Source organism: Salminus brasiliensis, chromosome 13 (genome assembly GCF_030463535.1).
Source record: "Salminus brasiliensis chromosome 13, fSalBra1.hap2, whole genome shotgun sequence".
Classification (NCBI taxonomy): domain Eukaryota; kingdom Metazoa; phylum Chordata; class Actinopteri; order Characiformes; family Bryconidae; genus Salminus; species Salminus brasiliensis.
Window position 1 is genome coordinate 22,011,542 of NC_132890.1, and position 27,672 is coordinate 22,039,213.

Sequence of the window (27,672 nt, forward strand, 5' to 3'; positions counted from 1 at the left end):
AACTGGTCTGTGTAAAATGTGTGAAATCTAATTAACATGCATCCTAGCTCTTGTAACCTAGGGGTGTCAGATTTGGGGCCTGCAGGATCTTAGCACTTCTCAGCTCACTGTGTTTTTTTTCTCACATTCTTAAAGAATTCACTGAAAATGATACTTTGAAGTGATGTTGTGCAAGAACCACTTTTGATTCCCTAAAGAACCTTGCAAAGGATGGTTCTTTAACAAATGTATTTGTTTTGTGTTGTATTTTGGTTATTTTCTGATTCTGACAGTTCCACATCAAAAAATCTCAATGTCCCAATTCCAGTGGATCAGGGCTGATCCGGGCATATTTTAATAGACTGGGCTCTGATCCTTTGTTTTTACCGCTGTGTTAAAAGCCACTGGTGTCCTCTAGAGCCCGTTAACATACATTATTCCCAGCCCACAGAAGTGAGAAGCATTCTCAAAAGGTAAAAGAACAGTTTCGAGTTTGCAGTGAGGAGCTATTTTGCAGTAGAATATGGAAATGTAACGTGATTCTGGTGCTTTGACTGTGTTTGAGTTGATTTTCTGCAATCTTTTATCACTTTGTCAAATCCATGCAGGAAAATGCCATCCCACCATGTCTCTACTCCAGAATCACTGTGTTCAACATCAAACATCTCATGGTAGGTCTTTTAGTAAAGATCTGTAGACTCACTTTTTAAAACAATAGTTATTTTGGTACCAAAGAACCATTTGTAGAATCTTTATTTTTAAGAGGACACTATACAGTGCAGCTCTTTTGAGTCTTGTGGAACATGTCTCTGTTCATGTTGATGGCCTATCCTTGAATATGGGCTGGTTCCCTGGATAACACCAAAATTATAAGAATTCTTAACAGAACCAGTTTAGCAGTTGTGATTTTGAGTCTTGGTTCCTCTCAGTGGTTCCGACAGAGTTAACCATGTCACAGTCTTCCTCAGTGATACTATAAGGCATCTAGATTTGCATGTCTGGTAGACATGTCTGTTACAGTAAATGGCTCTGAAACACTGAATTGAATACGACTGAAGTGGCTTGAGCTGAGCTGTATCCAGAGCTGTTTTATACTTACGTGGAGTGTATGGAGGATAGTTCAGCTTGTTGTTAGCGCAACCTTTGTTGGAGCCTTGCACAAAGCTGGACACCTCGTTCATGTCCTTATAAAAGAAGAAGAGTTAGTTCTAGGCCGTTATCCCCTCTGTGCTAATTGTTGCAACATAAAAATTGCAGCCTTTACAGACACATTTATGAGGCTATTGATTTCAGCGTACATCGTCAGCTGGTTAATACTGCACATACACATATACAAGCCATTCTACAGTTACGTAACTATATCATCAATGTTAAATTAACACTAAACATCTGAGCTTTAACAGTAGAGGGGAGTGTGGGTCACTGCATGGTAAGAGACACATCACTGTTGGCCTTTTCATTTGTGCTATGACTGCTTACTTATTCTTGCAAGGTGTTTATGGCCTAATTAACAACCATTAATAAACAGGCATTAAACCCATCACAACCAAGGATAGTCTTATTATGAAATACTACCATAAAACTACATAAAAAGAGAGAGTTTAATAATATACCCAGAATCTATGATATTTCAGATAAATGCGGTATATATGCTATATTATTTGAAATCTTGAATTATTTAATAAAATACGATAGATATGGCTAATACTGCACATAAAATAACCAGCCGCTGCGGGTGGCTATACAAACTGTGTGGTTTCGCTTCTGCAGGGTTACTTACAATCCAGATTGCATCATGCTTCACCTCCTTGTAGAACCGGTCAATTTCATCAACCCACCAGTCAATGCAGGATTGCTTGGTGTAGTCAGGAAACACTGTTTCTCCAGGCCAGACCTGCACACGGCAAAACACACAGAATATACCACTGACTCTCCTTTACAAAGATTCTCCTCTTAGCCCAAATGTAGTTGATAAGGCAAGACATGTTCGCTTTCTGAAGTGCTTCTTTGGTGTTGACTGGAGCTATGAGGCTAATAGAGGCAATACGGAGTTCTCTCATTGTCTACTTTGTGTGAAATTACCTCCACCGCGTGTGGAGGCTGTACTTTATTCTGGCTAGCGATCTAGGCTCTATTCTCTATACACTCTGCGCTTTAGTCCATGTTAATACATCGATAACAGAGAGTCACACAGACTCAGAGACCACATTAGCGAGTCTGTTAGAGAACACTGAACACCTCCACATAGTATGATAACTTATGCATGCAGTTACCACCATGCTAATTGGTGTACATAAGCTTTCATATGCTTTAATAAGCTTGTTAGCTACATTAGCCTTGTGGCTCTAGTGGAAAGCTCAGTGTCAAAAGCGACCTACCACTTTAAATTGAGCTGCAAATAATGAAATAGGAACGAGTATGAAGACTTCATTGCCTCTTCTCTCAGATCACCCAGTTTAAAAAGACACCAGGGACAAAGGAGTCTCTCTCTCTATGTCTATCTCTCTCTTTCTCTCACTGATCCCCCCCCCCACATACACACACACAGGGACTATATAAAAGGTTTATACCCCAGAATAGTGGATTTATAGGTTGAAACAGTAACACCGTTTTGGCAGAAATGCGTTGCCCTCAAGGTCAGAGCTAATTGACTAAAATAAAGTCTCTTGTCTCCTTTTCTCGTAGCCTATCCATCCCTCCCTCCCGCTCTCTCTTTCTCTCTTCTCTCTCGCCCTCCTTCTCTCTCTTTCCCTGTCCTCCTCTGCCTCGTTATTCGCTTGTCTTCTTGTCTTTAACCAGACCAGGTTTTGCTCTTTTCTATTCATATCCAGTCAAGCGAGCAGCACAAGCAGCACATTACAGTAAGCTTTGTACAGAATGCCCTTGATTCCCCATTATGTCCAATTTGCTCACGTATCAGAACACACACAAAAAAAAAAAAACAGAAAGAAAAACACCCTAGAGTGCCCTTGTTTCTTTTCTTTTTTTCCCCACTCGTTCCCTCTCACCACTCAGCACACTTTTCTGTCCTTCCTTCCTTCCTTCCTTCCTGCCGCAAAAAGCGAAACGCCACGCGATTAGATCCTAATGCGAAATCAATGCATATGTTGACCCCGAAATAAAACCATAAAAAAGCGATTAAACACTGACCTCACTCTAATCAAGCACGTAACTATGCTTGCGATGCGATGTGCGTGTGACTGTACTCTTTTAGCTTTTCTTCTAATCAAACATTTGTTTAATCAAACATGTGTTGGAACCTTAGCGGCCCACATGCAGCCTTTGTCTGTATGTACTTCTCAATACCTGTTTAATGGACGATAACTTTAATAGACTTCAAGCTAGACTGTCCATAACTCTGCACTCTATTATCCGGACACCAGATGACACCTGTTTACACCTGTCGTTAAAATGCGTCCCCAGTGTGACCAGAAGAGATCTGGTGTGAAAAAGCACACCAACACATCACATTAATACATCATGTCCGCCTTACTCCCTGTAAACAGCGATTTCTCATCTAAATTGTCCTGATTCAGAAGACTGTGAACAGTGTAGAGGAACCATGGGGGTTCTACAACACAGTAGAACAGGAGATGGTTCTCGAAATCACAAAGTAACAAACTGTAGTACTGCTCTCATTTACTGGTAAATAAGTAAGTGGCTTGCCTGGCGGAATCGTAGAGATCACAGGAAACGCATCCCGTTTATGCTTGTATTAAATGAGGACAAGATCCGTCTCTGACCATCTTCAAATGTGGTTTGAGTGATCAGATCGTAATCCGATCGTAGTCCGATCGCAATACATCTTGGAGGTCTTTACACCTGGCTTTTCATGCAGACACGTGGATCCGACCACCAAAACCCTTATAGGTTTTTATTCAAACATGTTAAGTCCATGCAGCTCAGACGTATGCTGTCATTAATGATAATAATGCAATGAGGAATACACCACCAAATACTAAGAAATTCTAAAATTTATGTTCAAATTGTGAACTTTCATACTACACATGAACTTGTACTGAGAAAAAAGATTCAAAAAAAGATTGTAGCAACATTTGTTCCAGTATTGTGAAAACACTAAGGTCAATGCGAACAGGCTGCTGAAACCCTTTTAGGAAAGCCCCCATTCAGTGTTTCTCATCACTGAATGACATCATCAGCGACGTTTAGTGAAGCTGTTGTGAAAGAATTACTAACAGGAAACCGGAAGCTTGCGAAATGATCATCAATCATTCTCTGTGAAACAGACAGAGCAAGTCGTGAGAAAATTTCTCACAAAAAAACACTCATATCTCCAAAATGGCAGCTTTGCAGGAGAAAGAACAAAGAACTTTCTTAATGTTCAATGGAAATCAATTCGATGTAAAATGATTGTATTCCAACTCATTTTGGAGCGTTTTAATTGGCCCATTCATCATGGAATTTTGGCACAATGGACTGCCAGATTCATGTCAAAAAGTAATAAACATATGGCCTGGGAGGGTTGCAAGTCCAAATCCGAACCATGTCACTTTGCCATCAGCACCCGGAGTCTGAGAGAGCACAACTGACCGTCCTCCCTCCAGATGGGTAGATGGCGCTCTCTCACCTCATCATTCTTAAGTGATGTTGGTCAGCACCGGCATTTGTAAGCTGGTGTATGTATCAAAGTGACATGCTAAGTCCTTACCCTCTTAGTATCTGGAGCACTGTTAGTGCTAGGGGAGTTACGAAGAGGTAAGTTAATTTGCAGCACCAATTTGGGAAAAATTTGACAAACAAATTTTAAAAAAGTAAAAGAAGAGATACAGGGTTCAAGCTGTGATTTGCTAATTGTGCCCAAAGTACTGGCTGAATTGGTTTTACTGTAACAGTCGGAACCAATCCTCAGGGAGGCCTTTTAAGCTAGCAGATGATGTTATTGACCATTACGTTATACATCTTTTTTTTTTTCTTTTTTTTTTGGGTGCATGGCGACATTATTAAAAATCAACAGAGCTGTAAAGGCAGCAAAGTTATTACATTTAGATGGAATTATAAGGGAAATCCTACCACAGTTAGTTGTGATTTAAAAGCAAGCTGTTTAAAAGTATTACACTTACAGTGTCTTCTTCATCTGTTCTCATTTTATCTAATAAATATCAGGACTGCCAAAATTGTGTTAGAACCACAATAATACCATTGATATTGGTACGAATGTCGTGTTCTTCAGGACTGGCGCAGCACTGGTATAGTGTATTATCGCATAAACATTGGCGTCCGTTCAAATGTAACAGTGAACATCAAACATAGCCCATAAAAAATTCAAAAGAAGCCAAGGGGTCTTCACATTTTCAAAGCATTTACCTCTCCCACCAGTGGAGTCTTGCCATCAGCCTCAGTGACCCAGGCTTCAGCCTGGGTTCCCCGGTCAAGGGACTCGTACGTGCCGTTAATTCTCTTGCTGGTGGCAATGGCAGGATCCTGTCGCAAAGAAAGCACATTATTAGTTTGATTCCAAAGGCTTCCTACTGTTAGCCATTCATCAAACACAGCACAGGTGCTGAAGCTCAGGTGGGAGAGGGGGTTGTTTTCATTGAATACAGTGAATAGTCTCTACACACAGAGGGAGGGATAGAGGTTAAAGCTAATAAAACAGCTGGTCAAAATTCCACATTTATTTAGGAACTAGGTCTGTCACAATAATTACATTATATAATATATCAAATCTATGTAATGTTATACATTTTTGTCAACCTCAATAATGCCCATTATGTTTACTTGCATGTTTATTTTATAAGAATAAATGTTACTGATATTTTAGCCAGTCGCATAGCCGGTGGCAATACAACTAACTGGAAAGCTCCTGCTAGTTGTCCCACATATAGGCGACACATTAATACTTACACTTTTACACTTCTACAAACTGTTTGGACTTAAAGGTCTATTAAATAATAAGTGCATTTTTGTCAACAGAGCCTAAGAGTCTAATTTTGTGGGTTTATTTATTTATTTATTTTTATTTGGGATATTTAAATGTGTGAATGTCTGAATATTTTTAATAATTAAACATTTATTGATCTTTCAAAGGGTGTAACTGCCTTATTATAGTATTAAAATGACAATAATATTGTTTATTGCAATTATTTCTAGAACAATATATCATTATTTTTAAATAGTTATCATGACTGGCCTATCAGAACCTATGAAAGCACACATATTAGATATTATCTAATAACCTGCCACTGTTTGAGCCAAGTGTGTGATGAATTAGACAGGTAGTTTATACAGTGCTAATCAATGGGGTCTCAAAGTGCATTTCACTATATGTTATTTAACTGTATACTTATGTTAAAATATGATAAAGAATGACATGTAAAACAGCATGTTGACTTTCAATGTAAGTCAATGTAACAGTCATGATGAATCATTTGTAGTTGCAATTTCCAAAAAGTGTTGAAAGTTTCAAAAAGTAAAAATCAACAAAATACCAGATGCCAGGAGTAACAACTGGCACTACTTGACAGGATATATTACTTGTTCGCTAGATTAGCATTTTATATTAAGAGAAAAATTACAGACACAAGTATTGAACACGTTTTAGCTGAGCGACTAAATCTGTGATAATTAATAGAGGTGATTGGAAAGAGGGAATGTATAAATTAGATTTTTCCCTGAACATACACTTTAGTAAACCAGCAGAAATCAATAACATGACTCACCAATATCAGAATATATTTCTGCCCCTGTTGATGCATGTAGTCAGCAAACTCAGGCAGCTCCTTGAAATTCACCATGTCATACGTGAAGTCCTTTTTGTCCTCCATATAGTCGATATCCGTGTACTGGGTGTCCTGGAACAGGTGATACAGGAAAACAAATGAGCATGTTTGTCCTTATTATCTCCTTCGTCCAGCATTAGCATCCTAGCCACTGCCACAGGCCTCGGTGCCCTGATGTATGGAGCGGTCAAAGCCTGTTGTTTATGCTAGTGGGGTAGCGGCACTGCTGTCTGCTTTTGATTGCGCTGGCAAATGCACTTCCCCATAAAGCCTCAGCAGATGGTGAGGTGCTCCTGCCAGTTCTTCGCAAATGCTAATCAGATGGAGACATATTAGCCTGACGTGCTAATTCCCTCTTTATTTAAATCGCATCAAACGTTGTCCTTCAGCACATCTTACATCAATTATAACCGAGGCGTTAGCCGCTGCAAACACTATGTGCGACATGTTTACATATTTCATCACTATCCTTTTGAGAGACATTAGAGCTTGTGTTTGCTAAGTGATTCATAAAAATTTTTTGCAATGTCATAACTGATTTTAGCAATAATCAATAAAGAATGATTTTTAGACAAAAATATAAAAGCAAAATGCTAAAATCTTGGTGCTTACTTTCATCACCCAACTGTCTGTTCTTTATGAATAGCTGCTTTATATTTATGTATCAATTTATTCGTTAAACCAAATTAATTCAGTGTAAGGTGAAATAATGTGAGCAAATATGACAATTGGTCTTGAAAATTGGTCTTGTTTATATTCAGATTTGGTCAAATATGATGTCAAAATTCAACAGAAATGTACGTATTCAAGTGCATTTTGTCAAATCACATTCTGCTAAAGCTAGCAAGTTTAATGAAGGCCTGGCACAATGATTTCATGTTAATTTCTAATCCTATCCTGAAAAACTTAGAAAGCTAGAGTCCAGCACATTTTGCTGATGCCCTTGTTCCAATACTCTAAATAAACCTGGCATTTAGCTCAACAATTAACTCTGGTTTAAATATTTATGAGTTGATCTTTTTGTGAATAATTAGTATGGCATCCCTACTATGAAAACAATAGTTAATGAAATGATTAAACCCATGTTGCAAATGAGGTGTATTATATTAGCTGTGTTAAGCTTTTTCAATTGGCCCTATTGGGTTGGTTTATTGCAAACAGCTGAAAGTTTGTATTTTGCTAATAAACCTAATTCATAATGTGGATGAATCATTTTAAATGCAACTGTAGATAATTATAGTATATTATTTTTTCACATCTGTTATTTTTTTAACATCTAAACATAGTCCTCTTTAGAAGTTTTATATAAATAGCAAATACTGACATGAACAATTATCCCGTGATTTCACGATGTACTGAATTGTTTCGTAAGAGCTGTAAACAAACTGAATCCTTGTGAGGTAAGAGATTTGAACCCCTAGTGGAAAGGCATCTATTTTAGGACAGGAGGTGAGGCAGCCCGGGTTGCTTGCACTTACGTAAGGGATGCCAATCGCACGATTCCTCTCAACTGTTCTCTTCACTTCTTCCAGGCTGCCATAGTCCCAGCGAGAGAGCTGAAAGCCCAGGGCCCAGTATGGGGGGATGGTTGGCCTGCCAACCAGCTGGAGAAAAAACACACAACACAGTATGACATACCCTTCCCATTCACTGTATTAGAATCCCCTACTGTGTTTTTCCACTCAATGGCCACTTTATTGGAAATACCTCTTTTAAGTAGTACATCTACGATATAGAGGTACAATTACAGACTGCAGCCCATCTTTTGCTGCACAGTTTATCACCCCCCTCTACTCCAGTAATCTTTGGTCAGTTTTTCACCATTTTATTTTATTACCATTATTTCGGACCATTATCAGCACAGCAGTCACTCTACTAGGTTGAGAGTGGGTCCACCACCCAAAAATATCCACCCAAGAGCAAATAACTGTTCACCAGCAAGGTGAAGTTACTAGAGAGGGTTTATTTTACAAAGGGTTTCTAATAAAGTGGCCAAGGAATGTATATATATATATATATATATATATATATATATATATATATATATATAAACGCAGTAGCAAAATTGCATTGGTAACATTGTATCTATCTGACCTCTGTGAACTCCTGTACGATAGACTCTGGTGTTTCTCCAAGCATAATGTAGAAGTCCAGCACTCCACCAATTGTCCTGTAGGTCACGGCTGGTGCTGGCTGAAGAGTAATGTCTACATATGGTAAAGATGAAATTAAGAAGATAACTTAAGTAAGAGTAAACTTGTTTTTAAAACTATTTAATTAGTAAACAGACCATTTTGTAGTAAACAGACCACAGTGTTTTGACTTCCTTTAGCCATTGTTTGAGATGTTTGATCCCCAAACTTTCCTTATTTAGGATCTACAAGGCTAACAAACATCAGAAGTCACTATAATGGTCACTATAACCTTTTCTATAAAAAATATGTCCACACAATTTTGTCAACCCATCAACCCAGTATAAGTGTCCTAGATTTGGACCTGCAGAGTTGTAGACATGTGGTCTACAATGGGCAGGTGAATGTTCTCAGGGACGGGTCTGTGCCCCAGACAACCAGGTTGTGATTTAAGTGGACTTGGAGAACTGTGAAGGCATGTATTCAGAATAATCCAGTGTTCCAGTGTAGCAGCATTGACATAATAGCTCAAGTGCTAAACTGAAGAAGGAATATCTCAGGTAAGAGGGAAACTGTACACTTGACTTTTTGTTCAATAAAAACTACCAGTGCCTAAAGGTTTCACAAGCTTCATTGGCCTCCCAAGCTAACCTAACCTATTAGCTTAATGACCATGAATGTTTAGCTCATATTGGCTAAGTTTGTTATCTAACAAGCACTTAAAACTGAATATACAAACTGTCTTTTTGGCATAAAAATGTCCATAATAAAACAACAGATTTAAGTCTACCATGTATACTGTTCAATAACAACAAAATTATATAGAAATTGAGCCAACCAAGTAATCGGCTAATAGCTTCCTCATAGTGGGAGGGGCTAGGAAATGTATTGCTACAGGGATTTTGAATCTACAATACAATATTTAACATTCTACTAATCATCCCCAAAACCCACACACACTAAGCCGATCATCATACAATTCAGCAAGAAAGACCCTGGTCTGCTGGTACCAAGGGGCGGCACGCTGGTAGAAAGCAAAACACAAGAGTGCATCCACTCTTGAATGTCAAGTCTTGTTTGTGCATGGACTACATATGTCGCATGTAATCAGGGATGTGGCTCATGCACAGCGTGTCAGCAGCTCAGGCTGGATAACATCTACAGGCCCTTCGCCTTCCCTGTTTAATTTTTCTCTGCGGTCCGGTGATTATTGCTGTGTTATGTTTGCAGGCTCTCTGAAGTGATTACTGAGCATTACAGTGTTTGGGCTTCATTACCCATAGCGTTGCTGTTCATTAGGAAGACGCCAAAGGATTTGCCGCTTTCGCCCTCCAAGCAAGTGAAGTAGGGATAGTGACCATACAGGTTGTGGGTGCCCTGAGGAGAGGAGCAAAAACAGAAAAGGGTTAAAAATATATCTCATGATCAGCTTCAGCTATTTTGTTTTCACAGCCAAATCATGATAAAAGGACGGGTGAAGGCTAAAACGCAACACCACAAGCTGAACACGCTTAAAGGAGAATTCTAGCTGCTAATTCTGTTATGTCAGCTAACAGATGCCTGCACTGGCTAGCATTGGTCATGAGTGATGGAGGGAGAGGGAAGGATGTCCTACCCATCCAAATAGAGAGAGGACTGCTGCTCTCTGAGACTCCTAGCCACGGATGACTGTGGCATCATTGAGGATCAAAACCTTTGATTTTCGGTCATTTCATCTTTATTTTTTAGATATGACAAATTCATTATGGTTATTAATTTTATTAGGTTCTTTAGTAAGGGCATGATTCTAAAGGGACAGACAAATGGACAGTTTGATACTTCATGGAGAATATATGGGCCATAAACATGTTTTTAGATGATTTCGCAAAAAAAAAAAAAAAAATATATATATATATATACAGCATTTAGCTGATGCTCTTATCCAGAGCAACTTACATGGTTACTCATATTACAGAAGCGGGCCAATGCAGTGTTAGGAGTCTTGCCCAAGGACTCTTATTGGTGTAGCACAGCATAGTCACCCAGACTGGGAATCAAACCCTGGTCTCCAACATGGTGTAATAGCTCACTGGGAGCTAGTGGTTTTATCTGTTGCGCCACACCAACCACGATATATATATATATATATATAGTTGCATAAAATTCTTCCAAGACAACTTAGGCTACTTATTGTGGTCTCCATACTGACTTTTGTATTTAGCAGTATATAAGCTTAGATGTATATTTTGAATTCTAGCCTACACAAACAGTGAAGCATGTGAAGAGCATCTGCTAAATAACTTATATGTAAATGTAAATGATTTAAAAATTTCAAATGCTAATGTAACTGATGTATTGTCAAATATACATTTATAGACTTTTGTCAAATATATCTGTAAATTTAAGGCCTGTGTAAGCATTTCTTTACCCCCACAGAATGTTGTAAGGGTATCTTCCAAGGGAATCTAAACTTCTATGAATCTACTTTCTATGCCTAAGTGTGTCCAAGCTTTTTGACCAGTACTGCATGCGTAAATGTATGTGAATGTGAATAGTGCTCCACTCACGCCATTGGGAAAAGAATCTCTCGAAAAGAGCGGCCAGGTCCTCCAGTTGATGTCGTGGCGGAAGTTCTGGTGGACGTGTTCGCCCAGGCCATAGATGTTGTCTGAGCCGAGCTTGGCCGAGAGCTGCAGATACTGATCATCAAATACCAGCGGACCCATAGTGGTGTCAAAGCTGAGAGTGAGATGGGGGAGAGACCTTTAGATGAGCTTTTATCATGATAAACAAACAAGAAAGAACAGCCATTCGTATTCCATACAGGCAGAACCCAGTATGCTCCTTTTCCTTTGAAACACCAATTTCCCCATGCTTGGAATCAACAGTCTGACAGGACTGTGCTCAGATTTGTTGAAGACAGGACTACAAAGCCGAGGCTAAATCAAAACTTTTGTGTTGTATGATCTATAGTGCTTCTTTGCTACATTGCTTGTCAAAAGTTTGGGGAAACCTTGCCTTCTTCTAAACCTTTTGTGAGAGGTTTAGTGATGACAAAGCAGCTGTGCTTAAATGCTTTGGGTGTATTTAGCTTTAACACTTCATGCTCATCGCAGAGTCTTCCTGGGTCTGAAGAGCAGATTTGACAGTTTTACTTTCCTAACTATTGTTAAAAGCGCAGACTGAAGCTCTTTTGGCCCAAAATAGTTTCAAACACCTTGAAAACTGAGTGCCTAAAGGGAGAAAATAAGTGGCCCTTGACTTTATTTCTAGGCTTATACTGTCATTAAAGTTTAAATTTAGACCAACCAAATATAACATCTGGCATATGCACAGTGATATCAGAATATGATTACCAGCCCTGGTTTGGAGTGAACTCTGCCTATTACACCAGCTCCACTTACCATATTGGAGCACTTTGTAGTTCCATACACAATTACAGCTTCAAAGTTTGTTAGCCTCCTTTCAGTCTGTTCAATGGTCAGGACCCCACAGGACCACCACAGAGGAGGTATTATTTAGGTGGTGGGTCATCTCTATCTGCAGTGACACTGACATGGTGGTGCTGTGTTAGTAGTATGTATTGCGCTTTTTAAACACTGTGTCCACTCACTGTTCAATCTATTAGACACCCTGACCTAGCTGGTCCACCTTGTAGATGTAAATTCGGAGACAGAAGCTTATCTGTTGCTTCACAGTATGTGTTGGTCACCTCTCGTGGTCACAGGACTCTGCGCCACTCTCAATATCCACCGTTGGCTGGATATTTCTGTTCTCAGTCCAGCAGTGAAGTTTAAAAACTCCAGCAGCACTGCTGTGTCTGATCCACTCATACCGGCTTAACAAACACTAACACACCACCACCATGTCAGGGTCACTGCAGTGCTGAGAATGACCCACCACCCAAACAATACCTGCTCTGTGGTGGTCCTGTGGGGTCTGGAGCATTGCAGAAGAGGGTGAATAAATAAAGGGCTAATAAAGTATGCAGAAAAACAGATGGACTACAGTCTGTAATTATGGAACTACAAAGGGTTCCTATATGGTATGTGGAGCTGATATAATGGGCAGAGTATAACCGTGGTGGATATAATATTATAAAAGGACTGTGTACAGTAGGCTTTTACTATAAAAAAAACATCACAATAGAACAAATGCAGGTAAACATAAATACAGCAAACAAGGAAAGAGAATTTTGAATTGTGAAGAAAGTAGTTGAGATCTTGTGAGCTGGCTCCAGGTTTCTACTGGGCGCCTCCAGTCAGCATGTGGACCTCAAAACTCAAACTATACTAGAGAATCTTATAAAGTCAAAATTGAGGAGGTGAGGTGAGAAATAAAGGTATTTACATTAGAGGAGGAGGAGTTGAGGCATGGCCCATCTCCCAACATACCCAACATGGCCCAACTCATCATATGACACTGAATGTGCTCATCTATGCTAAAATCGCTTTAAAACGCTAGGTGTCCTCAAACTTTTGCCAGAAAGTCAAGGCTATTTATGACATTTAGTAGTACAAATTCCAAATGCTTTCACATGCAGTGTCGTAATCATTTGATTGGTGCAATAATCATCAGGAGTCATTAAAATCATAAAAATTCATAAGCGCAGAAGCGCAGACTGGGACACTTCCCTACTATTACCTCCGCATGCCACCGCTTTTTCAAAGGACACGACAGGAAAGCATGACAGCGAGCTGGAGGCGAGGACAGCAGGACGTGATCTTTTAAAGTCCCTAAGCATTTCCAGCCTAATCACTGTGAAGATCTTTACATTTTCAGTGAAATCCGGCACATGGCTGAACCTCACAGCACTGGAACGTGTGCAAAGAGCATGTTAAGAAGCCTTAATGGTGTCGCCTGGTTTTGGAAGCACTGGCTCCTCTAATGGCTGTGTATCTGGCTGTGTGTGACTGACACAGCTATAATCAGTCTGTCTCAGAGCCTGCCACTGACTGACACCCCACAGCCCAAACAAATCACGCTATTCTTTTAAAATAATGCATAATAATGAGCTCTCTGCAGGAAAAAGTCGGAGCCTACACCAGGATTAAATGCGATTTGACACTAACGCCAGCTAAGTACTGTCATTATTATTTCTCCCCTTGACATATAGTAGTCATAAGCAGTGATTCATGGTGATTCAGGAATGATCTGAACACTTGATCTGTGCTCTCGTGCACTGGGAATTAGGAGTGACGAGGAGCAAAAGGCTTACGCCTGTCAACATGAGGCCATTGCGAGAGAGACAACTGCAAAAACATTACAAACGCAGAAATGCAGTATATGATTTATAGTGACGAGGAGGGACAGGAGGAATCATCCACAATGGAAGCTTTCAGTACTCCTAAAATGGGGAACGAAAAATTTAAAAAAATCACACATAGTTGATGCAGATAAACTAAAGAGTTTCAGATATGTGTGGGTTTATGCAGCAAAAATAGTTTTTTTGACACTGCTTTCCAACCTTGGGGAATTTCTGGGGGCTGTACTGTGTGTTATATATATAATTTTAATCTTGTTCTTTACTATATATATATATATATATATGTTTGCCTCCACCTGTTCAAATGTGATCTCTATTTTTTATAGTAAATATAGTAAATATTGCTTTATTTATATAGTATTGTGTACTCTTTATATACACAGTAAATGTGTTGAATTACACTTTCATAGAAGTTTATGTATAAGTTCTTGTATAAGTATCTGTACAGGAGTGTAGACATTCATTCCTGCAGATGAAAAGGGTTAACCAGCATTTCTTGCAAAAGAAAGACTTAAAAACAGGTCAAAGACCCTCACAGGATTTTCTTGTTGGACGCCCTGCGGACTATGACTCCAAATGGATTCTGGACGAGCTCTAGCTCATAGTTGAGGGGTCCGTTAGGGGAGCTGGTTAGAGACTGCACATGTTCGTGAGGGACTTCAAACCTGTCGCTGTCAGTATCAGTATCAGTGATCTGAAAAATAAACAGTGATATTTATATTATATAGAAACAGATTGTTACCATATAAACAGAAAAGGCTGCAGCTAAATATGGAATAAAAAGTTATTCACTATTTAGCTGTTACACTTTGGCCCGGGAGCTGTTGAACATTACCGTATTTCTTTTTTTTATTTTTTTACTTGAGGTAGAAAAGCTAATATGAAAGAAATATATGTTTGGTACTGTATAATTAAATGGTTAAGATGTAAACAAGCTCATTCAGAGTGGTTTCTGAATTCTAGAAACCTTTATTGTTAACCACTAAAAGCTCTCTCATAGAAAGTTATGACACCTGATGGTTAGGAATACACTGCCTGATGAGTTTGAGAAGATTTGGGGTCCAAAATGTGTTTTTAAAATCCACTCATAGTGAAAAGATACATACAGGGCTTTGTGGGGCAAAAGATTATCACCATCTTTACTATCATCATCATTCCACTTAAAGCTCAGTAGACATATGTAGATTCACTGGTGGGTTTGGATTAGGGCTGGGCAATTAATCCAACACTTTCCCCAATTCTGTTAATACTTTTCCCACTGTGCTCATGTACTGTGGTCACTTTAAAATCCATCTTTAAAACATGAACTTTAAAACATCTGAAAATTTCCTTACAGCACTTTAAAACATACAGTAACATGCGTTAGCACCATGGAGAACCCAAACACCAAGACTACTGATCAACCTGAGCAGCTTGTACCAAAGAAATATGCTGTGTTCTTCATTCATTAAATAATAGTAAAAGAAAATAAATTTTCTGCTGTTTTCTTTCCTGCAAAAAAAGCTAAACCAGGGAGAACATAGATAACATTGTACAGGCAATCTAATCCATCTTGGCCTCTGCGTGTGATAAACTTACCTTGAATCGTAGGCGATTTTCCGTCTGCATCTCAGCAGTGAAGGACAGCTCCACAATGTCTGCCCCAAACAAAGAGGGCGAGTCGAGTCTTTTCAACTTGGCCTGCAGTTCTGCAATAAAATAGCATGCAATTTAATGCAGAGTGTGTTTTCAAAATCTCCCATGCCCTTTTTTATATAAAATAGCCTCATACTTTTTATACAGATAGTATATGTTACAATATAGATAATGCATTGTAATGTACGCTCCAGAGTTTTTTATTTGATTTTACTATTGGATTTGAGGCCAGGAATAGCCCACTAATCTGTTTAACGTCCAGTAAATGTGAAATAGCATGTAGCTAGCGTTCTGTAAAACTGCGTTGAGGAAAAACTGAACTCACTTGTGCTGCCGAGGTGGGTCTCACTGACCACGGAGTAGCCATGGTTACGGGAGAAGAAGCACCAAGGGACGTTGGTCTCATCCAGCGGACTCCAACAGCAGCCTCTCGTCTGGCATCGTTGCTGGAGGGGAGGGATAGTCAGTAAAGGCCAGTTTTGTAGGCATTGATTAGGCCTGGGCTAGTCTCCCCACAGGCCTTGAGGTTCCAGGTAACTGAATATAGTGGTATCTGATTGGATGTGATGACTTTAATCTCTTATTTATCATCAGATAGTCCTGGCGGACCCTCAGAACTGCCTAGAAAGTTCATCCTTCAAATAGCAAGTGCTGTTAGCTAGCTAGCTAAGCAAAACAAAGCTAGGGAAAAGGGGAGAATAGTCCTTAGAAGGTCAGCTTTATTGGCATTGATTGATTGACTGGGCTAGTCCTTGGTGTGGCGCACTGCATAACACCACTACCTGCCAGTAAGCTACCCATCATTGTGTAAGGCTGGGGTTTGATTGCCAGTGATTCTAAGTGAATGTGCTGTGCTTGACTAAAACCAGTCCTTGGGGAAGGCTTCTAACACTACATTGGTCCGCCTCCGTAACACTAAGTTGCTCTGGTGTCAGCTAAATGCCATAGATGTACCAGAAACAAGATTTCATAATTTTTAGAATAAATTAAAGGCAAATTTTCCGGGCATTGATTTGGACTTAATGTTTATACCAGAACTCTGCATGGATATGATGATCTATTTAAACATGGATTAAGAGATAGTCCTGAGTGCATTTTATGTTTTGTTTAAACATTTTAATGAAATTATCATTTATAACAAAGCAGTCCCATATAAAATCTGGAAAGACCTGTGATTTCTTCATTTCTTAATGAAATTCTCACACTGGGGAAGGTAATAATTCATCCAAAACCCAAGATGTAAATCTACATTTTTGTATATAAAGAACAACAAAAAAGAAAGTACTCATATCAATATAAAGAAGTAGGATTTGAGGGTTACCTGGGAGGCGCCAGTTTCTGGGTGACAGTCCACTCTTTCTGCCAGTGGGATGTTTGGACACTCCGGCACAAAAGTCTCTGACAATTATAAGACAGCAAATCAATAAGCAATGTGGTATCTACTAACAGATAAATTATCTGTAGTGGTTGCTTCCATAAAACAAACGTTTCGCCTAACGCTTCCCCCAAAAAGGATTGTTTCCAAATTCTCAGAGAAGAACCACTGTTTGATCCCTAAAAAGGTGTCAAGTTTAAGTTTCATCATATGCTTTTGACATTTGCTGCAAACATTGTGCTGGTATGTACTCAAGTATGACCCCTAACTCTGAATGCAACCTCTTAGATGCATCCCTAGCTTAGATAAATTTGTCCCCTCAAGTGTGTAACTTAATAGGAATGCTTAAAACAGTTTCCACAAGCAGCCAAGGGCCAAACATAACTCTGAATGCAACCCTGTTAAATGCATCTCTAGCTTAGATAAATTTGTCCCTTAAGTGTGTAACTTAATCAGAATGCTTTAAAATGGTTTCCATAAGCAGCCAAAGGCCAAACAAGATTTAAACCACTGCCAGCAACTGCTGTTTCCCAAAAGCATTGTAGAACAACAGAGCTCAGCTATCACGGTCTTAAAATTTGAGGTGCTGAAAATAATTCATCCTCTGAAGAACCTTAACCTATAAACTGATGTAGTAGCACTTTTACAGTATGTGGTGGGTCTATAATAATAATAATTCTTACAAATGCCATAATTTTCCTCCCAAATTTACGATTTTACCCAACCCGCTCGATAGTACTCTCAACTTATCGCATGTAATGCTCCCACTTCTCTCATCCGACTTATGCACAACCAGCCACCGTGTAATCAACCAAGTACCAAGCTCAGATGCATCAGCTAGCAGACTCCTGTACTAGCCAGCATCACACTGATGTGATGTGGAAGAGAGGGACCTGTCTACGCACCCAGACAAAGCATGGCCAATTGTGCTCTCTCAGGCTCCGGCTACTGATGGCAAGCAGGTAATGTTTGAGTGAGCCCATGTGTGAATAGAGCAGGTAATTTTCCAGAAAATCATCATGCCATGCTGGTCATACACATTCCCCATCCCTTGTCTAAACCACACAAAAGGTTTACTGTAGTGAGATTGAGTCTGACATGGAAAATCTTCATCAGTATGTTACATGGGTGAAACGGCAACTCTCTGAATAATGTCCGAACCTGAATCTCTGGACATTTTTCGTAGTTCATATGTGAATATGAACTCAGAAGGGCAACTTTATGGGATAAGACATTAGAAACTGTCAATAGAAGTTAGATTTTATGATTTAGAAGCATCTCTATTGGTGAATTCATTATGGAATTTTGTGACAGTGTAAAGAACCACTGTGTGATGTAATTCTGTCAAAAATGGAGAAGGTTTTGGCATGATAGTGATAATATATAGTGATATTTATATAGTCAATAAAAGGTATTATACTGTATACTGTATATGAAAAAAATAAGAAATGAATTGTGGTATTAACATTTGACATGTGGTATTAACATCAACTTTGAAACAGTACTTAACTGGTCGTGTAAGCACAGTTGTTTTTCTGTCTCATTAGTGAAACTGAGAAAAAATAAATAAAAAAGAAATAAACCCAGTAGCCCACACCCAGCACCATCCCAGCCGGATGACTATATTTCTATTTATGCATTCACAATAAGCACCAAGTCGCTGCGACTAAACACACTCGCTCTGTTTTGCAGGGCAGTGCAAATCGTCTGAGACGGAATACAAGGCCGATAATTTCCTATCAGTTTTCCTTAGAAGGCACAGCCAGCCCCCCAGCTGTGAGCCTTTTCTTGCATTTGACTCAACTGTGTAAAGTCATATTTGCTTCCGTTTTTTTTTTTTCCTCCCCGAAAAAATAAGTGAAGCAATCGAATCCATTAAACAAATATGCAAATCTGCTTGGCCTTACACAACCCCGAGCGTTTTTCTACGGCTTCATGAATGGCTGTGTATTGCTGTCCACACAGATTGAACCAAGGTTGTTCACGGCTCCCATAACTCCCACAACACTCACACTTCTCCCCTCCCACTAATCATTCAGGCTATAATTTTTAGAGGTTTAAAAATAGCGAGCTCGACCAATATCATGGCTTCAAATTATGATTGAAGCTGACAGCTGTCACAATAACCGCTTCTGTCTTGTTTCTGGAACGAGTACTCTCACCAATCCCTGGGCTGTCGGCGTGTGCCTGTGAACCGTATTGCTTTTGGGTGTCCCACTTCATTTAGTGTCCTTGATGACAGGCAGGCTAGACATATTCTTCATGCTTTTATAGAACATCAAAGCCCTGTGTTTCCTCCAGTCCTTCAAGAGACAACTTGTTTTGTTTAGGTAAAAAGAATGGATGTCTCCAGAGGAGGACAATCATCTGCAAGGCTTATATATAGTACATACCTTGCCTTTTGGGTGGGCTAATCATTGGGGTTTTGTGTAGAGTATTTTTATCCAGTACAGGTCCCCCATTGTGAACATGCTTTGAGACACCTCATCTTCCATTTATTCTAATAATTTGAAGAAACTGTGTTCAAAGTGCCAGATCTAAACTCTCAACCCTAACTGCACTAATGCACTAATGTTCCTAAGTAGAAGACAGTAGAAGACATTTTATGACTTCAATTTGCTGGAAAGTTATTCTGGTCTCAATTTGTGAAAAGAAATGTATTTATGCATTTATGATTTTTTTTAAACATTGAAAAAAGTCAGAAGTTAAGGATGTAAATCGAATGTAAATGCAATTCTTTCCATATGTGTATGTTATTAATGAGAGACTATAAATATGTAATTATGTAAATTAAATGTATAGCAGAACAACAATAACATGCTCTAGCTCTAACTGGTAGGGTTAAAGAAAAGCAAAACTGGGAATGCAGATGTGGTACGGTTGAAAGAAGAAAATCTCAGTATGCTTCTCCTTGTGTTTGGAGTCAGGTCGGGTTAGATACAGTAGAATGTGGGGTTATAGTGGTCACTCACCGTCTTTTAAGACATCAGACTTTCCAATGGCCAGCAGGACAATCAGTGCTATAGCAACAACCCCGACCAGTATGAACATCACCATCAGGCTGATCTCCAGCCCTGAGAACTTCCGCTTCCCCATCTGAAAAACACATACACACAATTTTTTTTTAATGTGAACATGGGTTTATATATAGATGCAGATATATAAGATATGGAATTTACGATTTGTTGTGACATGGATTCTACTAGATTCTACTGGAACCAGTTTAAGATGACTTTTACTTTGTTTCACTGAGCATCATGTTGAAAGTAGCCATTATTAAGATGGTAAACTGTGATCATGAAGATATGCACATGGTCAGGAACAATACTCAAATAGTCTGTGGCATTCAAGCAATGATTGATTGGTATTGTCTTGGTATGTGTGCTGAGAGAACCATCCCCATATCATTACTGTGTAAAGGTTGTTTCCATGGATTCATGCTTTTGGTCTCAAATTCTGACCCTACCATCAGTGTTCCTCAGCAGAGATCCAGATTCATCAGATCAGGCAATGTTTCTCAAGTCTTCAACTGTCCAGTACCGGTGAGCTTGTGGAGCCTCAGCTTTCTGTCAGAACTAACTCTGTCTCTTTACTTTCTCCGAGTCTCTTTACTTTCACCTGACCTGCTGGAAGATTGCCCGCTGCGGTCCCCTCTACCTGCGTCAGACTAGCTGCCACCTACCAGTCCGACCATCAGGCTCTCCACCCACCACCATCCATACCAGACCAGAGGCACACCCTCCTACCGCTGCTACATGTTTAATTACCATGTTAAAACCTAAATGGACTCGTAACTATCTGCCATTATTGATATCACCATTATTAACTATCTGTTGTATCTGGTTTGTTCATTTTTATCAATAATGTTTTAATAGTTCTGACCAGAGGAGAATGGGTCCCCCTTGTGAGTCTTGGTTCCTCCCAAGGTTTCTTCCTTCAGCTCTGAGGGAGCTTTTCCTTGCCACTGTCGCCGTTGGCTGCTCACTGGGGGTCTTTAATCCTTCAAGTCTTACGTTATTTCTTTTTTTGGTCTTTGTCTTTTACTAATTACTTTATTAATTATGTAAAGTTGCTTTGTGAAGACAACAGTAGTAAAAAGCGCTATACAAATAAATTTGCCTTGACTTGACTTCTGTTCTTGGCTAAGATGGAACCTCACATGTCCTTCTGCAGTTGTAGCTACTCCACTTCAAGGTTGGAGGTGTTGTTCATTCTGCAATGTGTTTCCGGTCACCACAACTGTACAGAGAGGTTATCTAAGTTACTGTAGCCTTCCTGACAGCTCCAGCAAGTCTGGTCAGTCTTTGTTAATCTCTCTCATCAACAAGGCCTGCAGAACTGACGCTTACTGATGTGTTGTCTTTTTTTACACAAGGAAACTCTGAAGACTATTGTGCTTTAAATCACAATCACAGGAGATCAGCAGTTCTAGAAATGTGAAACCCAGCCTGTCTGACACATACAAAATCACTGAGATGATATTTTTTCTCCATTCTGATGGTTGATGTGAACATTAACTGACGCTGCTGACCTGTTTCTGCAATGGTTTATACATTATACACTGCTGTGTCCATTAACTCTCAATTTCCCTGTTCTCTTCATTTCTCTCTTCATTTCGCTTCTTTCTCTTTTTTCTCTAGGATGTTGAAAGCTGGTTTCACGGACATAAAAAAAATCAACTTCCGACTGCATCAAGTAACACTTTTCCCTTCAACCAATCCATCCTCAATTTATCATGCTTTCAGTGAGAAATCAGCCTGGAGAACACAGAGGATGCAATCTACCCTCTCTCTTTCTCTCGTTTTGCCTCCTCCTTTTCTCTTACCAATGTATCCAACAAAGGTAGAGTCATTTTTTCGTAACTGTAGGCTGTTTGTTTTGCAAAAAAAAAAAAAAAAAAAAGAAATCCCCAAAAAATGTGTTTCTCTTCTATTTGACAAGGATGGAAACCTAGCTGGCAAAGTGGTTTGGGGTCACTTTGAAAAAAATTAAAGATCATCAATCTTTAAACTGTCTTCAAAAGATTCAACAGAGAGAGGGCTCAAACACTTTTAAGCTCAAGGTCTGTTATGTTTTGCAGAAGGTTGATCCAAAGATACGTAAATGTATATGCAGAGTTCAGGTTTTAGATAAAATACCCCACAATTAATTTCTTTACTTTAACATCATAGAACGGTGGAATTAGTCTTTAAGAATCAGGCTATTTGGTTGGATCAACCATAAACAATAGGTTTAATGGGTTTCAATATGGTCACATTTACAACTTAGACCAACTAGTGCAGCAAAGTTCAATTGATTTCAGAAAGTTTACCCTGTTTTACATATGTTGATCACAATTAGAAACCAATTATATAGATTTTTAAATTAATTTGTCATTACTATTGTTGTAAAAACAACAACAATAACAACAATAACAATCACAATACTACTACTAATAATAAATCACTTTTAGAATATAAGTTTTATATCTATCCTCCACTGAAGAACTACTCTTTTTGTTCTTTTTGTTTTTTATTAAATTTGTCCTTCCCAAATTACCCATCCCACATTGTCACATGTCATGCTCCCGATAATGGATTGGTGAGAATAGATACATTTCTTCTCCAACATAAGCACAACCAGCCACTGCCTCTTTTCGAACTACCACAAATGCAACGTCACCGGGCAACCAAAGCACCCGAAGGCAGCACCGGGTACCCAGCTCTGGCGCACCGACTAGCAGATTTCCATGCTGACCAGCATCATTCTGAATTGATGTGGGGAGAGAGAGCCCTGTGGAGAAACCTAGGAACCTTCAAGGAACCATTTTTCTTCTAAAACCCTTTACTTGAAGGTTCCTCAAAGCACCTTCAGCATTTCCTCCACCGTTTCAACTTGAAGAACCTCCAAAAGTTCCACAAGGATCTTATACCTTTAACAGTGCACTTGGCAGTGTATTTTTAATGTTTCAGTGACTAAATATTTGGAAACTTAAGACATGGGAGCATCGGTTTGGTCACAGTGTTTCTGAAAAGCTAATATAGTATATCTTAGAAGACTGATAATAAATTGCCCATTCTTACCTTTGCCAAACCCTTTGCCTTGCTGTGCTTGAACAATCCTAGCCGAGGTCAGAGAAAGGACAGGGTTTCAGCTGAAAGTTTCTCCTGATATAACGTTGCTCTTTTATGTCCCTCCCTCGGTTAAGTAAGGAATGGTGCAATGATACCGTGTGTGCGTGTACGCGTGTGTTTGTGCGTGTCTGGGGGTGGTTCTGGATGTGTTAGTGTGTGTAAGTGCAGCAATAACCCATGAGGGTTATGAATGATAAGCAGATGTTATTAAAGGTCTCTTCTCAAGCCTAAACAGCTCCGTTGACATACAGATAAAACATTAACCACATGTGACTTTGGCACTTGCACAGGGAATGACTAAGCATGTGTCGATTTTGCAAATGCCTTTCTGCCAGTTGTTACTTCTCAAAACAGGGTGAAGTGAACGTCATTCATCCAGAACTTTGCAACACTAGAAAACATCATCAGTGTGCTCTAGTGTTGCAAGGTTCTGGATGAATGCTCATCTGAGTGAACTTCTTCTTCTTCTTAAAATTGGTTGGTGTGCCACAACAGATAACACAACTACTGCCAGTGAGCTTCCACACCATGTGGAAGGCTGGGGTTTGATTCCGGGTCTGGTTGACTATGCTGCGCTACACCAATAAGAGTCCTTGGGCAAGACTCCTTACGCTGCACTGGCCCACCTCTGTAATACAAGTAACCTTATAGGTTGCTCTGGATAAGAGCGTCTGCTAAATGCCAGAAATGTAAATGGAATGTGCTGCATGCTTCAGTGGTCGAGAGGTTCTTCACCCTCAAAAATAAAGGTGCTACAAATGTTCTTGTAGTATCAAAAGTGCAGCGTAGATGATTACAACAATGCCTCGCTCATGGCAGATGAGGGTTCGATTTCCTGCCAGGCAAGCACACAACAATACACTAATAAACCTGTGTTTTTCAGGCTGTCTTGTCTGTCTCTTTCTTGCCTTGCATGCTTGCATCGCATTACTGTCAATATTCATCTATGCAATACACCATTAATACTGTTAATTCAAATATGTTAATACAACACATCCTAGCTAGCTGGATTTGATGACATGTAACTTTAGCTCTCTAATTAGCTAATCTGTAAAAGCATTTCTCACTTAGTCCAAAGTTAAAGACTATTCAATAGTGATGACCATCAGCTCTTTTCCTTTTGGACAGGCTTGACTGTATATCTGAGTTATCTGGGTAAACTCAGAAATCCTGCCTTGTGAAGTAGAACCCTCATAATAAAGGTATGTACCTTTCTCCAACACACTGACTGTAAACTTGTTATAACCAGAAATGCCACTTATTTAAACACCAAGCAACAACAACAAAAAAGAAAACAATCCATAATATGCACTACATGGACAAAATTGGCACTATTGGGACACCTGCTTATTAATTGTTATCTCTGAAATCAAGGGTATTAAAAAAGAGTTTATGCTGTTTTTGTTGGAGTGACTGTTTCTAGTGTCCTGGGAAGGCTTTCTACTAAATTTTGTAGCATTGCTGTGAGGATTTGATTGCATTTAGCTACAAGAGCGTTAGTGAGGTCAAGAACTTCTTTACGCATCCCAAAAGTACTGGATGAATAACCATTATTTTATAGAACACTGTTCCACTGCTCCACAGCTCAATGCTGGTGAGGCGTTATAGCCCTAAAGCCTTGACATTAGGCATGGTGCTAATCAGTTCATGTTTATCTGCTTGAACTGATTAGAATCCTATTCAATTGGCAGTACTTTTCTACAGGGACAGAGTACTACACTACACTACAGTTTTGCTGTGCATTTGCAAAACATGTGTCAACAATGTGTGCAACTTAAAGTAGCTAAATGCATTTGTTAGAAGAGGTGTCCACAGTGGAGCATGTGTGCATGTATGGATGTATGTATAAATAGCCATTACATAGCATACTTGAAGTGCACCAGTAAGTGTTATCCCCCTGGAAGTACTTTGGATCAGAGCATCAGTCAAATATTGGAAAAAAGGTATAAACAGCCAAGCAGAGTGGGGTTTTGATGTGAAATTGTTCACTGATAAGAAACTTAGAGACTCAGATTTAAGATCTCTGTGATGCTAGAGAAAATTAACCCAGATGTCCACAGATGTAAAATGAATTGAATGCTTTAATACAAGGAGCTTGAGTGAAATCAACAACAACAGAAGTTAATCAAAGCTTAAACAGCACAGATAACAGGGCAGACATGGGCTAAACAGATTCAGGAACCAAGTAATGAGTTAAATAAGTAATAAATCAATAACCAGATAAACAAACAAACAAGCAAACAATCCAGAAGGGGCAAAACCAAGAATCAGAAACCAGAAAACAACAAGCAAAGATCAGTACACGTGAAGGCAATAAACAAAGGTAACTGCTCAGTAGGCAACAGAATGTTGACAATACTTCACAAGGAAGGAAGGAAACAGAACAGGTCTTTATACAAACACAGTGATTATAAACAGATGAGACAGATCAGTATTCCAGTGAACGAGAATGGGAATAGTGAGGTGCATGGTGTGATGGTGATGTCTTGAGACAGGGGATTCTGGGATTTAGAGTTCAGCCGGTCAGTGGATCCATAGGGAAAGTACATACAGATCTTAAGAATTTACAAGGAGCTCATGGGCAAATTTTACGATTTACAAGGAGCCCCCATCCACTGGTGGCGCTGTTTTGTCAAATACACACAACCCAGTCTATCATGTATCATGTAAATGAGGAAAACAGCAGCACCACAGCATTCTGCTTTTCTCTGTTATGGAGCTACTAAATAAGAAATGAATGGATGGAAACTTGTGCAGAAACACTAAGAATTTCACATTCTACTATGGTTAAGAATAGAGTTGGGGTTAGAGTAGAAAGGGTTAGGTTAAGTTTAGCTTATGATTAAGGTTATAGTTAAGGTTAAGGTAGGGTTAGAGTAAGGATTAGGGTAAGATTGAGTTTAGATTATGGTTAATGTTAGGGGAAGAGTAAGGGTAAGGGTTAGGTTAAGTGTAGATTAGGGTTAAGGTTAGGGTAAGAGTAAGCGTAAGGGTTAGGTTAAGTGTAGATTATGGTTAAGTTTTGGGAAAGAGTAAGGGTAAGGATTATGGTGAGGATTAGGGTTAGAGTTAAGGTTAGTGTAAGGGTAAAGGTTAAGTTAAAGGTTAGGTTAAATTTAGGTTATGATTTAAGGTTAAGGTTGGGGTAAGGGTAATGGAAAGCATTAGGTTAAATTCAGATTAAGGTTAGGATAAGGGTTAGGTTAAATTTAGATTAGGGTTAAGGTTAAGGTAAGGTAAGGGTGAGAGTAAGGGTTAGGGTGAGGGTTAGGGTAAAGGTTAGGGTAAATTTAGATAAGAGTTTAGATAAGAGTTAAGGTTTAGGTGAATTTTAGATTATGGTTAAGGGTAGGGTAAGGGTTAGGGTTAGGGTTTGGGTGAGGGTTAGGGTTCGAGTAAGGGTTAGGTGAATTTTAAATTATGGTTAAGGGTAGGGTAAGGCTTAGGGTTATTGTGAGGGTGAGGGTGAGGGCGAGGGTTAGGGAAAGTTTAGATTATAGTTAAGGGTAGGATAAGGGTAAGGGTAAGTGATAGGTTAAGTTTAGATTAGGGTTAAGATTAGGGTAAGGTTTAGGTGATTTTAAGATTATGGTTAAGGGTAGGAATTCACCTAAATTCACCTAACACTTGTGGAGCGACACTAAAACTAAAGAAATTAAATAATCTTTATCTTCTAGATGATGGATTGTCATACTGTAGCTCAATATGTAAATAACAAAAAGCCCCATCAAGATTAGGTTTTGCATGACATTTACTCCACGTCTTATTCTGTGAGCGGTGTGGCAGGTTGCAAAGCAGAACTCTTTACTGCCTGAATTATGTGGACACAGATTTTGCCCATTATCTGATTTATGAAGTGCAAGAAAATGCATTGATCCGGTTACTGACAAAATCTGATTTTCTGCAGTTATCAGATTATGAAGTGCATGTAAAAGTGTCTCAACCATCAGTCATTCTGTGAGAGAGCTTTTAGAGGCCTTAAACTCACCAGATGTCTGGTTCTATTCACCATGACTGTGGACATCAACAAATGAAATAGTGAACATTAGGACGGTGATGTTCTTCATTCTTTACAGGAAAATAAAAGCACAAATATTAATGTTTTCACTTCCTGTTTGTTTTTTTGTTTGTTTTTTATAGTTAATCGGGGCAGTTGCTTTAACCCCTTAACCCAGCAAGGCTAATTACACACTAAGGCATATTACTCAGTAACTACAGGGACTTCTGTACAAACTGGTGGGGCTATTCTTTGGAAATAGAAATTTCTAATAACACGTTCAGCCCACAGGTGGGCCATAGGCTGCTTAAGGGGTTAATTTGTGGATACTATATCCTTAAAACCATAGCAATGTTGCAGCTGTTTTAAAGTCATTAAGAACTGCAGTAGTCTACTCAAGGGAGACGATATCATAATGGAATAATAGCCCCAGTCGTAACATATTGGGATTGAACC

At 39.2% G+C, this 27,672-nt stretch overlaps 1 protein-coding gene across 1 annotated transcript in view; it reads right to left on the minus strand.

Moving 5' to 3' along the window:
- The window catches only part of si (sucrase-isomaltase), an 84,484-nt gene extending 64,282 nt beyond the window's left edge, over positions 1-20,202 (minus strand). Inside the window, exons 1-13 of the mRNA XM_072695179.1 lie at positions 20,079-20,202; positions 17,053-17,129; positions 16,057-16,177; positions 15,675-15,784; positions 14,633-14,790; positions 11,398-11,569; positions 10,129-10,228; positions 8,814-8,926; positions 8,198-8,323; positions 6,660-6,791; positions 5,305-5,421; positions 1,760-1,873; positions 1,079-1,163 (exon numbers count right to left, since the gene is read on the minus strand). Of these exons, the coding sequence (XP_072551280.1) occupies positions 1,079-1,163; positions 1,760-1,873; positions 5,305-5,421; positions 6,660-6,791; positions 8,198-8,323; positions 8,814-8,926; positions 10,129-10,228; positions 11,398-11,569; positions 14,633-14,790; positions 15,675-15,784; positions 16,057-16,177; positions 17,053-17,129; positions 20,079-20,202 (1,549 nt within the window). The remainder of the gene's footprint in view (positions 1-1,078; positions 1,164-1,759; positions 1,874-5,304; positions 5,422-6,659; positions 6,792-8,197; positions 8,324-8,813; positions 8,927-10,128; positions 10,229-11,397; positions 11,570-14,632; positions 14,791-15,674; positions 15,785-16,056; positions 16,178-17,052; positions 17,130-20,078) is intronic.
- Positions 20,203-27,672: the final 7,470 nt, after the last annotated feature.